Genomic DNA, 15,479 nt, shown 5'->3' with positions numbered 1-15,479 from the left:
AGCCTTTCCGTCTGGGCTGAAAGGCTGAAAGAATTGGAAGGGGTGGGTAGCCTTTGTTAGACTGTGAGGGAGACTGGGCAGACTGAACTCAGAAAAGCTTTGTGCCAGTAGGTTGAGATCTCTCTCTCTCTCTCTCTCTCTCTCTCTCTCTCTCTCTCTCTCTGCCCCAAGTCTGGTTTCTCCCTGCAGTATGAAGTGGTTGACCCACAGCCCTGGGTCAAGTTCTGTTGCTGTGTGAGGTCAAGAGTCCACCCCCCCACTCCCCTCATACACACACTTCAGGAAGGAAGCTGTCTCCTCCAGTGTTGTCAAATCTGGAACTCAGATTGTGCTCCTGGTTCTTGGGGCTAATCTTGGTGTGGACCAGAATGTAGCTGTGAGGCTTTGGATGACCATGTTTGCGTGCATGTTTGTGTGTGGTGTGCACCCGTGTGAGTATGAGCAGAAGACAGAGGACAATTGCTCCCCTTAACTTTTGAGGCAGAGTCTCTCACTGAACCAGCAACTCACCTGTTAGGCTAGGCTAACTGGCCAGTGAGTGCCCAGGACCCACCTGCCTCCACCTCCTCAGCACTGGGATTCCAAGCACACACCACGATGCTTTTTCATATGGGTTCTGGGCATGAAAACCACAGCCTCATGCTTGCAAGGTGAAGACATTGCAGACCACGCTCCCACCCAGCTGAAACATGTTTGTAGACACTGGAATCTGCTGAGTTCTTGGATTCCTCTACCGGATGTTTGTCCTTCCAAGTGAAAAGTGTTGTTTTTCACACTTTGGGACCAATGAAGTTGGAAAATTAGAGTCTGCCAAGTATTAGCTCTTCACACAGACATGCCGCTCACACGGACTGATCAACAGCCCCTGGAACATACAATTTGGAGGACAAGAGGCATTTGAGAACTGATGAGGTGGCTTCTAAGATGCCCTTCATCAAGGGTCAGGCACTATCCTAACTTGATTTCTGTCACTGAGATAAAACACTCTGAGATAAAACAGAGAGTCTGACTATGTGCATAGGGTGTCGGCTCCCCCGTCAGGTTCCCCATACTATCTCATGCATCCCCATGAAGATTCCCTCTTCTCTGGCAACTCTAGGTTGCATCAAGTTGACAATAAAAATGAATCAGCAGAGAGGCAAGAGAAATTATATACAGCATGGAACTCAGGGTTGGGTGTAGGTCAGGAACAAGAAGCATCGATGAGAAAACTGGGCAATCAAAACTGAGTCCATTCGGTCTGTCTATAGTGCTATGACCCCCATCATGGGGATGCATGAGATAGTATGGGGAACCTGATGGGGGAGACGAGACTCTATGCGCATAGTCAGACTCTCTGTGAATCTCCAGCATGGATTCATCTGATCACTGGGAAGGCAAGATAATTATATACAGTGATCATCAGAGGCCCTGGCTTCAGTCCCCAGGACCCATATAGTGACTTACAACCATCTCTAACTCCAGTTCTGGGGATTCAGTATCCACTCTGGTCTCTGCAAATACTTGGCATACGCATGGTACACAGATCCACCTACAGAGAAAATACCTACACACATAGAACAAATAAAACATCTTAGGGTGGCTTACTAACAATGGAACCTAGATGTTTGCTCATCTGGAGTCAGAAAAGCATGATCAAGGGACCAAAAGCTTTGGTGTCCTGAGAGGATTAGCTTCCTGGTTCAGCTACGGCTGACTTCTCTGTGTCCTGGTGTGGACAAGTATCAAGAGGGGACAGTTCTGTGTGGTTGATTGATTGAAAACATTTACAAAGTTGAGAATGTTTTAGATCAGTGTATGTAGTTTTGGTGTATGCATATGAGGGTTTGTATGTGTTCATATGTGTGTAGGTGTACAGAGAGAGAGAGAGAGAGAGAGAGAGAGAGAGAGAGAGAGAGAGAGAGAGAGAGAGTAGAGGCCAGAGATTTCACTTCTCAGAAGCCGTCTAAGGTCTCTTTCTGGTCTGGGTCTTTGGATAGTGTAGTCTGGCTGGCCAGCGAGCCCCAGGGGACCCCTGGAGACAGGTGGGTCGGTGAATCATGTCTCCTCCTCTCCAGCACTGGGACTGCATCACATCTGGCCTTTTAAATGTTGGTTCTGGAGATTAAGCTCAGACCCTCACACATGAGAGGTTAACACCTCATCAGCTGAGCCATCTCCCCAGTGCCCCCCTCCATGCTGGAGATTCACAGAGAGTCTGACTATGCACAGAGGGTGTCAGATCCTCCATCAGGTTCTCCAAACTATCTCACAGTAGCGCTGTGTGCATGCCCATGATGGGGGTCATAGCACTATAGACAGACCGAATGGACTCAGTTTTGATCGCCCAGTGTTCTCATCGATGCTTCTTGTTCCTGACCTACACCCAACCCTGAGTTCCATGCTGTATATAATTATCTTGCCTCCCCAGTGATCAGTTGGTGACAGGTTCCAGAAGTACTCATGCCTCTAGAGACCTTGATGCTTACGAGGAACAAAGATCAGGTGTTCTGTAAGCTGTATTTTAGTTTGGGCTTGTTTGGTAGTCTTCCCATTAAATGGAGGCCATGGGTTATTTGGGGGGTGAAGTCACAATAGAGGCACAGCCCCATCCCCTCACAGGACACGTGGTATTGGCACAGCTTACGGTGGAGATGTTAACTTTGATGACCTGGATAGGTGGTGTTTGGTTGCCATTTCCCCACTTTAACTTAATGTAATAAAATGTAGTGTGTGTGTGTGTGTTTGCGCACGCTCGCGTGCGCGTGTGCAGGATGCATGCACACTTGCCACAGCATGGATGGAAGCCAAGGGCATCTCTGGATAGTCGGTTCCCTTCTTTCATCAAGTGAGTCCCAGGGATTGAGTCACATCAGCAGACCTGGCAGCAAGCACCATCACCCACTGAGCAATCTCAGCTGCCTCAGTTTCCCTTTCCTTATGCTGTATCTGCTAGTTTTGGGTCTCTAGGATCAACTCAGGTTCAAGGAGAGCTGGCGACCCGGGGCTGGCTGACTTTCCTAGATGGTCAGTGTGGATGGGAATCTGTGAGCGCATGCTGTCAGAGCTGCCCTGCTGTTGGTGGGTGCTGTGTACAGAAACCACAAGTCCAGGGAGGTGATTTTTCTAAACGATTTAGCTTAGTTTTAGGCCTGGCAAACCAAGCTGTCTCCTTTGTTCCTGCATCTGTCACTGGGACAGCAAATTTATTAATAAAATGCTTTAGGAAGATCCTATTTCTCCATGGATATCTGCTACCGTGTTGGATTTCTGCTGGCAGGTGCATTTTAATTCGGGAGAACCTGGAGGCTGTGTCTCGGGGGAGCAGCGCCAGGCAGCGTGTGGGAACACAAAAGAGATCCCAAGGGGCCTGATGTCAGGAGATAGCAATGAAGACGCCATCTTCGCACAAGTGACTCACCCATTTGCTTGCAAACGTTAATGCAGCACCTACAGGCAGTGTTAAAATCACGTCAACAGTGGACTATTTTTAGGCACCATTTTTTCTCACCTTGAAGACTATCTTTGAAATCTCAATTGTGTGAATGAAAAAAAAAACCCACAGTGTTTTAAGTATCTCCAGCTATACATGATCCCATGGCTAATCCAGATGGTTCTGTGAGAAAGGATTCTTGGGTAGTGATGTGGCCCTAAAATTCTCAATTGGCTGCTTTGTGAATTATCAGTAGAACACCTCTTAGAAATCATTCTTGGCATTATCACCAACCCTGTTGACAATCAATGATTGCTGTGTTTTAGCAGAATAGTAAGAATAGAGGGAATACATAATGGCTTTGTAAATATTAGTCTGGCTGCTTTTAATGATCTTAACTCCAGTTGAACAGGGCGAACACCGGCAGTATTACCGCCACCTAGTGGTGGATTGCCTGACTGGCTAGCTGCACCTGGCACAAAGCAGGCGGTTGTGTAAGGGGTCTCGGGATGATTGTTCTAGCAAGGGATAACGTGTCAAACTCTGGACTGCTCTCTTCTAGGATGATTTCTTGTTCAGCGTCTCCATTTTAAGTGGGATCCTTTGCAGTGTCCTGGCTGTGCTGAAGTTTATGCTGGGGAAGGTCCTAACAAGCAGGGCTCTCATCACGGACGGTGAGTGGTACAGACATACACCGTCTGAGGACGGAGCTCAGAGACGGGAAAGGTCCTGCCTGGATGCTGCTAGATGCTGAGGTCTTGCAGATGAACTCAACAATGAGGGCCCATCCATCCTCACTCCCATTCCCCAAACTGAACTTACTTCATGATACTTGGAGCTGGTGTCTACCACGGTATTAGTCAGGGTTCTCTAGAGTCACAGAATGTATGGGTAATCTCCATATAGTTAGGGAATTTGTCGATGACTTACAGATTGTAGTCCAACTCCCAACAATGGTTAGCAGCAGCTGTGGATGGAAGTCCAAGGATCTAGCAGTTGCTCAGTCCCACAAGGCAAGCAGGTGAAGAAGAAAGACTGAGTCTTCCTTCTTCCAATGTCCTTATGTAGGTCTCCAGCAGAGGGTGTGACCCAGATTAAAGGCATGTGCCACCACGCCTTGAATCCCAGATGACCTTGAACTCGGAGATCTCTTTGTCTTAATCTTCTGGAATTCAAAGGCACTATGCTTCAAGATCTCCATGCCAAGATCCAGGCCAAAAATTTGTATCTCTGAGTTTCCGGATTAGGATCATAGGTGAGCCTTCCAATTCTTGATTGTAGTTCATTCCAGATAGAGTCAAGTTGACAACCAGGAATAGCCACTACAGACACCCTGTGTTAGCTAACATAAAATAGAGCAGAAATGGCTGGGCTCCTTTTGGTTTCCTGAGACAAAGCTTCCTTGCATGTAGCTCAGGCTGACCCTGCACTTTCTTTCCTCCTGTTTTAGACATCTGTGCATTGGGATTACAGCTGTATGCCGCCACACCTGGCCTTTTATTCTATGAAGGACCGAGCTGGAGCTGGTGATGTAACCCAGTTTCTAGAGTGCTTAAGCATCTAGCATGCACAAGGCTTGGGGGTTGAACCTCGGTAGAGATCATCCGGGTGTAGGGGTGCACACCTGTCTGCCATCCCAGCACTAGAAAGGCGGAGGCAGGAGGACCATAAATTCAAGGTTATCCTTGGCTTCATAGTTCAAGGGCCAGTACAGGCTACATGAGACCCTGCCTCAAACACCAGTCAGAATGGATTGGAGGTTGAGACAGAATCTTTCTCTGAGGGACATAGCTGTGGCTCAAGTTCTTAAATGAGATCAACACAGGGACTGGTAGAGCCTTGGTGTCTCTAAGCTATGGGTTCTGTGCCTGCCTCATCCAGGTTTCACCACCTGGTGTCTGGGGGAGGTGTCCTAGTGTAGTGAAAACCACTGGCTGGGCTCCTGGGGTAAGGACAGCACATGAAGTTTCACGGTCATTGTCAAGGTGGGCACGTTAGTCTCCTAAGCTCTACTGCCTTACAGAGGTCTGGTGGCTCTATGCCGTCGGCTGTCCCCACCTCCGCTGTGAGGAAGCCTGAGGCTTGCCTGTGGCCTGCCACAGTCCCCCAGAACCACCCATGATCAGGAAGACTATGGCTGTGATAAAATATCCAGACAAAAGCCAACTTAGGGGAGAAAGGTTATCTGGCTTATACTTCCAACGTCGTCTCCGGGAAGTCAAGGCAGGGATCTGTAGCAGTTCACCACACATGCAACGTCAAGGGCAGAGGGAATGAACGCATGCGCGCTTGTTAGAGAGCGACCAGCTTTCTCTACATGGACGCATGCGCGCTCATGAGCGAGCGACCCAGCTTTCTCTACTCTCTGCAGCCAAGTGTCCGAATCCAGGGAATGGTGCCATGCCCTTTCGTGTACTCTTCTCATAAGAATTAAGTCACTAGGAACAATTCTCCACGAACCCACAGGGCAACCTGGTCCAGACCACCCCTCATGGAGACTCCCTTGCCCATGGATGCTAGACTGTGTCAAGGTGACAGGGACCATCACAGAGCATCCCCTCATCTCCCTGGACTGAGGTGCTTTGTGCCCGTGGGCGTGGTTTCCCCTTAACCTCAGAACTATTTGATACTGAGATCCGTGTTTAGGCTTCGCTGAACCTCTGGTCCACACCCTTGTGCTGAGTATCTCAGGGCACCGCACACGTCCTTTCCCTGGTAATGGGGTGTGCGGTGAGGTGCCCGGAACTTCCAAGCTCATGGCTAAGAAGGGAGAGAGGAGCCTTAACACCTGTTAGTTATACTGAGATTCTTGCTTTTCTGCTGGTGAGAGGCTTTCGCCCACTGGTTCTTAACCTGTGAGTCAAGAGGACCCCACAGGAGGGGTCATGCATCAGTTCTCCTACATATAAAAGATTTACATGATGGCTCATAACAGTAGTAAAATTACAGTTATGAAGCAGCAGCAAAAAATAATTTTATGTTAGAGGGGGCAGTCACCAGGGTCTGTGGTAAAGGGTTGCGGGATTAGGAAGGACGAGAACCACTGATTTATCCAGTTGCCTGGGGAGGGGCTTCTCTCTCTTCTCACCCCACCCACATTTTCTTTTCATTTGTCTTGCATGCAGCTCTTCCTCTGTCTGAGGCAGAGCCAAGAACCTTTGCTTCCAAAAAGTAAGAGTCTAGAGACCTCTTAGATTATAACCCCACAGCATACCTGTTCCCGTGGGTTGATGCATCCTGAATTGGAGCCCTGTGGGCACCACTGGTTTAGCCACTCAGGTCTTGTGTGTGTGTGTGTGTGTGTGTGTGTGTGTGTGTGTGTGTGTGTGGTGTACATGTTAGGTGTCTTTACATCTAAGAAGCAGGTCTTCAGGGGAGAGGGACGGCAGCTGGTGGACGGCGGTGTCGTGGGGAGGCGACAGGCGTCTTCATGATTCTTAGTTGGTCGTGGCCCAGTTGGTTTATTCCTCTAGACAGTCAGCAAACATGCAAGCGTGCCCCCGGGATGGAGTCAGGAAGGAAGCTCTGTTGGTAGAGCGTGCTTGCCTGAATGAGTCAGCATCTGGGGACCAAGAGAATCGGGCACAGTGGTGCACACCTAGAATCCCAGCACTCTGGAGGAGTACAGAGTGAATTCAAGATCACCTTGGGTGAGTATGGGGACAGCCTGGGCTACAAGATTATGAGGACAGCCTGGGCTACAAGGGTAAAGCGAAGTAACCCTGAGCAACAAGTGACTAGTAAAAGTAAGGCAGAAGTGTGCCAAAGGTGGCCCTGGCAGAGTCCCAAGTAAAGGCCGACAAGCTGGAGGACCCAGGGAACCCCCAGTAGGCTCTCATTCCCACCCAGCCTAAAACACCCAGAACCTCTGAAAAACCCGATCCAAATGCTCTACACGGATCTGACGACATGAATTACACAGATTTCAGTATAGTCATCCTTAGAGTCAGGCCAGCGGTATCTCCAGCTAACACAGCTCCAGCCATTCTGTGCCGTCAAACGACCTGCAGGATCGATTCCTCGGCTCGAGACTGGTGTGTGTGTGTGTAGTGGGGCTCCAGCCCCCTCAGGACCCAGGTCTCATCTCCCGAATCCAACTGGAAGAAAACCTTGACATAGCAGTGATGCTTGCCTGTGATCCCAGCCCAGGCACAGGCAGACTAGCACAGACCAGCCTGCTTCAGGTTCAGTAACCTGGACTTGAAAAACAGCAGAGAATGTGATATTTGAGTGACAACTGATAGTGGCCTTTTCTCCGTCTCTGTCTCTGACTCTGTCTTTCTGTTTCTCTCTGTCTCTCTGTTTTTGTCTATCTGGTGTGTGGGCACACACACAGAGAGACACACAGAGACACACAGACACACACAGAGACACACAGAGACACACAGAGACACACAGACACACACAGACACAGACACACAGACACACAAACACAGACACACAGAAACAGACACAGACACACGGACACACACAGACACAGACACACACACAGACACACAGAATAAACTAATAAAGATTCTATGAGAACCATTACTTCTAAAATTATGTTTCTTCATTTCATTTAAAGTGAATAGCTTCATTATTCTGTGTTCACAGACAGACACACACACAGACACAGACAGACAGACACACACACAGACACACACACACAGACACACACACACAGACACACACACAGACACAGACAGACACACACAGACACACCCAGACAGACACACGCGCGCGCGCGCGCGCACACACACACACACACACACACACACACACACACACACACACACACACACACACACGTCCCTGTGTTTATGAAAGAGAAGCCATCAGGAACCAGGCAAAGAAGGGGCCGCACGGAACTGTCCGTGGTGCTGACCGCCCGAGGGCTGGTTCAGTGGAACTATGTGGACATCTAGCGGCTAAATGGAGAACTTCTGCTCCTCTCCTTTTCAGAGCCGGCAGCGAGGCCAGGCCTCCTCTCTGAGAATAGCTAAGGTCCTGCCTCACACTCGCTTCCCCCCTCCCTCTTCTGTGATAATTCATTAATTACTCCAGCAACATCAGCACCCTGTTCTGGGACATGAGGGCGTGGCGGCAAGGAAAGGAACAATGCTTCTGTCCCCAGCGTAGGCTTCTAGTGGAGGAGAGATGGTAAAATAAAAGTAACCAAAAAATCCACTGGGGAGGAAAGACCTGTGGAGAGAAACACTTGAGGATGAGGAGGTGGGTGTGGCCGAGGACAGACATGTGGGCGCTGCAGCTTCTACTGGGGTGTGTGTGGGAAGCTGCATCCTCGGGAAGGCCCTGACAAGGAGGGCTTCCTGTAGGTTTAAGGGATTATGTTTCTACCTTCCCTCTTGCTATAGGAATGCCAAGACCACAGACTCAGACCCATGCCGCTATGCCTGGTTTGGCATCGATGCTGGGGCTGGGGGCCACTTGAGGTTTGTCCCTAGCCTATAGAAATAAATCCTTAAACTGATTTATTCAGAGAACCTGCAGTCTGAGGAGAGAGTAGGTACACGGCCTCTCTCTGGAGATGGAGATCTGCCTTCTATCTCATTTCTAGCAGGATGATTGTACAGGCAGAGGAAGCAAGGGCAGCGGGGTCATTCCATTTAGTTTTTCCCTTGGGCTCTAGTTTTTTTTCCCCGTTATCTTTGCTGCTCCCTGTGTGTAGTGGCCAGGGGTTCCCCTACCCTAAGGACACTGAACCTCAAATTCCTCCTGAACTAGCTGTGTGAATGGCACCTAGATTGAGGGTTAACTCAGAATGAACAAATCAATAGCAGTGTGTGTGTGTGTGTGTGTGTGTGTGTGTGTGTGTGTGTGTGTGCAGATTCCTTCCACAGAACGAAGGCCCGATGAACTTGGCTGTGGTCTGTAGTCCTCACAGTGTAGACTACGAAATGCCTACCTCAGCTCACTGTGTGATCTCTCTTCTTGTTTTGCAGGGTTCAACTCCCTTGTTGGGGGAGTGATGGGCTTCTCCATCCTTCTAAGTGCGGAAGTGTTCAAACACAACGCAGCAGTCTGGTACCTGGATGGCAGCATCGGTGTCCTGATTGGTCTCACCATCTTCGCCTACGGGGTCAAGTATGATTCTGTTTTTATCTTGGATCACCCAGGGTGCAGAGATGCTCTGAAAACCCCCTTTCCTCTCACCCTGTCTCCAGTTGGGAAGTGAAGCCAGTGTCTCACGTCTTACTCCTCTATGGCCCAGGAACATGAGTGTTACATTTGCGTTTCTTGGGGAGATGTGAGAAACTATGTCTTCACCCCAGTAGGGCACTAAAGATGGACCATCTTAACGAGCTCACCATGTCCAGTGTGGAGCACGGTGTTGGGCTTAGGTACAGGAGGAGGGGTGGAGGGCTATGTACAGGAGTGTGGTTGGCTTCCCGTTGCTGTCATAGACACTAGGGCCAAAAGCAACTCGGGGAGGAAAGGGTTTATTTAATCAGTGAGGGCGGTCAGGGCAGGAAAACCCAGAGGCAGGAACTGAAGCAGAGACCATGGAGGGATGCTGCTTGCTGACTTGCTGCCCATGGCTTGCTCAGCCTGCTTTTGTATACATCACCAAACCACCTTCCGAGGATGGAGGGCGTGTCTACAGTGGGCTGGACCATCCCACATTAATCATGAATCTAGAAATGACCCCCCCCCCCCCCACACACACACTTACCTACAGGTTAATCTGATGGAGACCTTTCCTCAACGCATTTTCCTTCTTAGAGGACTCTAGTTTGTGTAGAGTTGACAAAACAAAACATCCAACGAACTGACTGGCTCAGGGGGTGACACACATGTAGCCTCCTCATCCAAATGCTTCACCCTGCTGTAGTTGATGACTCCCTACTGTAGATGATGACTCCCTACTGTAGATGATGACTCCCTACTGTAGATGATGACTCCCTACTGTAGTTGCTGAGTTCCTGCTGTAGATAATGACTCCCTGCTCTAGATGATGACTTCCTGCTGTAGATGATGACTGACTTCCTTCTGTAGATGATGACTGACTCCCTGCTGTAGATGATGACTGACTCCCTGCTGTAGATGATGACTTCCTGATGTAGATGATGACTGACTTCCTTCTGTAGATGATGACTGATTCCCTGTTGTAAATGGTGGCTCCCTGTTGTAGATGATGACTGACTCCCTGCTGTAGATGATGACTGACTCCCTGCTATAGATGATGACTGACTCCCTGCTGTAGATGATGACTGATTCCCTGTTGTAGATGGTGGCTCCCTGTTGTAGATGATGACTGACTCCCTGCTGTAGATGATGACTGACTCCCTGCTGTAGATGATGACTGACTCCCTGCTGTAGATGATGACTGACTCCCTGCTGTAGATGATGACTGACTCCCTGCTGTAGATGATGACTGACTCCCTGCTGTAGATGATGACTGACTTCCTGCTGTAGATGATGACTGACTTCCTGCTGTAGATGATGACTTCCTGATCTAGATGATGACTGACTTCCTTCTGTAGATGATGACTGATTCCCTGTTGTAGATGGTGGCTCCCTGCTGTAGATGATGACTTCCTGCTGTAGATGGTGACTCCCTGCTGTAGATGACTGACTTCCTGCTGTAGATGATGACTTCCTGCTGTAGATGACGACTCCCTGCTGTAGATGATGACTCCCTGCTGTAGATGACTGACTTCCTGCTGTAGATGGTGACTCCCTGCTGTAGATGACGACTCCCTGCTGTAGATGGTGACTCCCTGCTGTAGATGACTGACTTCCTGCTGTAGATGATGACTTTCTGCTGTAGATGATGACTTCCTGCTGTAGATGACAACTTCCTGCTGTAGATGACGACTCCCTGCTGTAGATGATGACTCCCTGCTGTAGATGATGACTGACTTCCTGCTGTAGATGACGACAGACTCTCTGTTGTAGATGACAACTTCCTTCTGTAGATGATGACTCCCTGCTGTAGATGATGACTTCCTGCTGTAGATGGTGACTCCCTGCTGTAGATGATGACTCCCTGCTGTAGATGACGACTCCCTGCTGTAGATGGTGACTCCCTGCTGTAGATGACGACTCCCTGCTGTAGATGACTGACTTCCTGCTGTAGATGATGACTCCCTGCTGTAGATGACGACTCCCTGCTGTAGATGACTGACTTCCTGCTCTAGATGATGACTCCCTGCTCTAGATGATGACTGACTTCCTGCTCTAGATGATGATCTCCTCATCATCTACAGACACTGTATCTATGGGATAGTTGGCAGTTAGTCTTCCACACTCTATGTACTCTAGCAGTTCCTGAGACCATGGGACCTGCTGGGGCAGAGTTAGCTGCAGCTGGTCAGGAGGTGTGGGTAGGATAGTGTGTGGCTGGAGTCTCAGGGGAGAGTCTGATGGCCCATCTCCCTATCCCATCCTCCTCAGAGGGAATGCCAACAGACCAGCTCTGGGAGGATGCCTATGGGTCATTGGAGCCACCTTGACTAAGATGGTGGGCGTTGTTATGTTCAGAGGACATGTTGCACAGCACTGATCTTTTTTGAGAGATAGGAAAAAGCTGTGCATGGGACACAGCCTTCTGTGTACAATGCCATCTAGAAGCTGGGCCTCTGGGAGGAGACCTAGGGATTTTACACTCCAGACACTCATTTACTTCTTTCTTCTTCTTTTTATCCAGTTAATAGTCCCTTTCCTTCCTCTGTACTGTGGGATCAAAGTTCTTTTTCTTCTTCTTCTTCTTCTTCTTCTTCTTCTTCTTCTTCTTCTTCTTCTTCTTCTTCTTCTTCTTCTTCTCCTCCTCCTCCTCCTCCTCCTCCCTTCCTCTTCCTCCTCCCCTCCTCTGCTTCTTCTTCTTCCTCCTCCTCTTCCTCCTCCTCTTCTCATCCTCCTCCTCTTCCTCCTCCTCCTCTTCCTCTCCTCCTTCTCCTTCTTCTATTTCTATTTCTTCCATTTCTTCTTCTATTTCTTCTACTTCTTCTTCTTCTTTCTGACAGGATGTCAGGTAGACCAGGCTGGCCTCAAACTCACTATGTAGTCAAGGCTGACCTTGAATCTCTGATCCTCCCCTCTTCATCTGCAGAGTGCTATAATGAGGGTCATCATGGTGCCCAGGTGAGTGTCATCTGAGCATCCTTCCTGTCACATGATGCCTATGTGTACTCCTGGGAATCAGAGGAGGCCCAGGCTGAGGCAACACTAGACTTTACAAAAGGGACCACTCCTGGGGCCTGTGAGATAGCTCCATAGGTAATGGTGCTTGTGGCCAAACCTGATGACCCAGAGTTAATCCTCAGGACCCATATGGTTGAAGGTAGGAGAGAACTGACCTACATAGTTGTCCTGTGGCATGTTGTACACACACACACACACAGATACACACACACACACTAAACAAAATGGGAAATGGCCCGACTCCATGCAAAGGGCCACCCTGGAGTGAGGGCAAAGCCATCTTGGCTTGGGCTTCACTCTTACTGAAGAAATAGCACACTGGCAGGAGCATCATTCCTGTCAAGGTGCTGTGCTTTTAAAAGTTAAGTGCTTTCTGGCTTCCATTACATAGTGTCTGCAAACTAGAGACAGTTACAAGTATTGGCAAGGACTGGGAGCACGCAGATATGTGGTGCTGCTTTGGAAAAGAACTTAGCAGTGTCTCAATGGTAAGCATGCAGCTACTATTTGGCCCAATGATTTCCCTCTATGTTATGTAACTCTAAAGTAATAAAACAAACAAAAAACAAAACCAAACTTGCAGATAGACATAAATGCCAAAACCTCTATATGCACCCTCATAGCAGCTCTGTCATATATACAGAGCACTGTTCATATACACATGAGTAGAGCCCCCTGCCCACCATTGGCTGATAAAGGGATAGATATGGTATATCCATTCAGTGAACTATTATTCAGCCATTCAAATAAGTGAAGTGTCGATATACCTTACAATGTAGATGGATTCCTTATGTGCCAAATGAATATGTTTTTATGCAAGAGGCTATATGGATCTTTATATGAAATTTCCAGGATGCACTCAGAGTCACAAAGTAGAACACTGGCTGTCTGGAGAAAGGTGTGAAAGAAAAATGGGAGTGTCTATTAGTGTGCATGGGGGATGATAAAATTATTCTGGAATTAAGATGGTGTGGACGACCACACAGCTTCACGTACATACAGGAAGCCATTGAGATGTATGCTCTTTAAAGAGACAGTGGTGTGGTATATGGGCAGACAAAGTCACGGCTAAGACTTGGGGGTAGCTCACGCGGAAAAGCACAGTTGTTTGAATTTGATCCCTGTAATCCACATTAAAAAAAGAAGCCAGGTAAGTGCACACATATAATTCCAAGGCTGGAGAGGCTGAGACAGGAAGCCCCTGGGGCATGCTAGCCACTAGTTTTGGTAAGTGTAATTTGGAACAGACAGCCAGCCTAGCTTATTTGGTGAGTTCCTGGTGTAAGCGAGAGACCCTGTCTCAGAAAATCAAGGTGGACAACTCTTAAGGAAAGATGGGCACAGTTATCTGGTTTCCACAGCATCCCTCCCCGACAAACATGTGTGCCTGCCCGCCTGCATCTGCAAACAACAAGGTACACACCAACACACATACACTAACAGCTCAGTTTCCCCAAGCTATCCTGGTGCTGAAGTGAGCCTTTTGCTCTCTGTTTCCGCAGGCTCCTCATCGACATGGTGCCCAGAGTGAGACAGACACGTCATTATGAAATGTTCGAGTGAAGGCAGCAGGAAGGGTGGCAGGGACTGCCCCCCGGGAAGAGCGTCACTTGACAAGAGGTTTCCACGAAGGCAGATGGTGCCAGCACTCAACCGCACATCCAGTTTCATTTGGGGAAGTTTTCGTTCATAGAGTCTGTCACCATGGGGAGGGTCTGCCGGAGGCTGGACCTGACCTACATCCTCACCCAGTCGCCCACCATCAAACACGTTAGGATGATGTTGCCCATGGGAGGGGCTGCCAGGCTTCCCAATCTTGAGCCGGAAGTGACATTTTGTATTTCTTGGAGTCAAACAGTTCTTCGAAGCGGGCTAGGGTCTCTGCTTGACAGGAAGTCACCTGTGGTGCTCGCTGTCAGCCAAAACCAGATAGTAACTGACTGGGTCACCCCCTCCTGACACACGTGGCTGAGGCTCCTCTAGAGTCACTCTCTCGTCTCCTAGCGGATGCCATCAGTAAAGCACTTCCTAACTCCTACCAACCCGTTTCATACACTTTTACTAATCCCAACACTAAACAGATTTGTTCAAGAGGAGACCACTCTATTTTCTAAAGTGTTTAGTGACATGAGCTTTGCATGGACAAACTACGTAGGCACACGTAAGCACACGGCCCTCTCTTTCACGTTCAGAACCTGCACATCTGTAAAAAAAAAAAAAAAACCCAGGAACCAGTTTTGAGAGATGTGAAACTCTATACATTTATTTGTAATAAATAATTATGATCATCACCTGAATCTGCATATCTCTATATGCTGGTCATAGTCCCTCAGTCTGTGAGATGTGGGTCCCTCCTTCAGAAGGAACAAGGTGTCCTCAGTTTGTGTGACATTAGATATAAGTGCTGTAGACACGTCCCCCCATTCTGCCGCGTTCTGTAGTTCTCACAGTGCTGCCCACACGGGCAGCCATGTCAGGCCAATAAAGACCGCTACCATTTGTACGGTATGGGGAGGTTGTGTTTGAGAGCTGTTGGCGTGCGTCCCAACATGTAGGGAGTACATATTGTGGGCAGGCTGTCTCTCTCTCCTCTTTCCTCTGTGTGTTCACATGTGGAGCCTATTTATTTATTTACTTACTCACTTATCCAGTTGTTTATGAAACAGTTCCTCACCCAAACTACGGCTTGCTGGTTCAGCTAGCCTGTGGGTCTTGGGAATCTATCTCGTTTTCCCAGTGTTGGGGTTACAGCTGCACACCATCATAGGTGGCTTTTACGTGGGCGCTGTGGATCTGAAGTCAGGTCTTCCTGTTTGTACAGCAGATGTTCTGCCCACTGAGCCATCCCTCCATCTCCAGCAGGTAGGTTTTCTGTTGTGACTGAAGGCAGGGGTCGCCGGTGCCTGGTGACAGTGACAGC

General features: G+C 48.8%; 1 protein-coding gene across 2 annotated transcripts in view; it reads left to right on the top strand.

Moving 5' to 3' along the window:
• Tmem163 (transmembrane protein 163) overlaps positions 1-14,850 on the top strand; it is a 184,650-nt gene extending 169,800 nt beyond the window's left edge. The window contains exons 6-8 of one of the 2 annotated variants that reach the window (XM_052200709.1): positions 3,975-4,086; positions 9,358-9,499; positions 14,062-14,850. In XM_052200709.1, coding sequence (XP_052056669.1) covers positions 3,975-4,086; positions 9,358-9,499; positions 14,062-14,122 — 315 coding nt within the window. In that variant the 3' untranslated portion in view covers positions 14,123-14,850. Of the gene's footprint in view, positions 1-3,974; positions 4,087-4,862; positions 6,472-9,357; positions 9,500-14,061 lie in introns of those variants that run through there. The other variant, XM_052200710.1, reaches the window with a different exon arrangement.
• Positions 14,851-15,479: the final 629 nt, after the last annotated feature.

The sequence above is a fragment of the Apodemus sylvaticus genome, chromosome 12 (assembly GCF_947179515.1).
Source record: "Apodemus sylvaticus chromosome 12, mApoSyl1.1, whole genome shotgun sequence".
Taxonomy (NCBI): Eukaryota; Metazoa; Chordata; class Mammalia; order Rodentia; family Muridae; genus Apodemus; species Apodemus sylvaticus.
The sequence above is the reverse complement of the archived record's forward strand: the minus strand, read 5'-3'. Positions and strand labels throughout refer to the sequence as shown.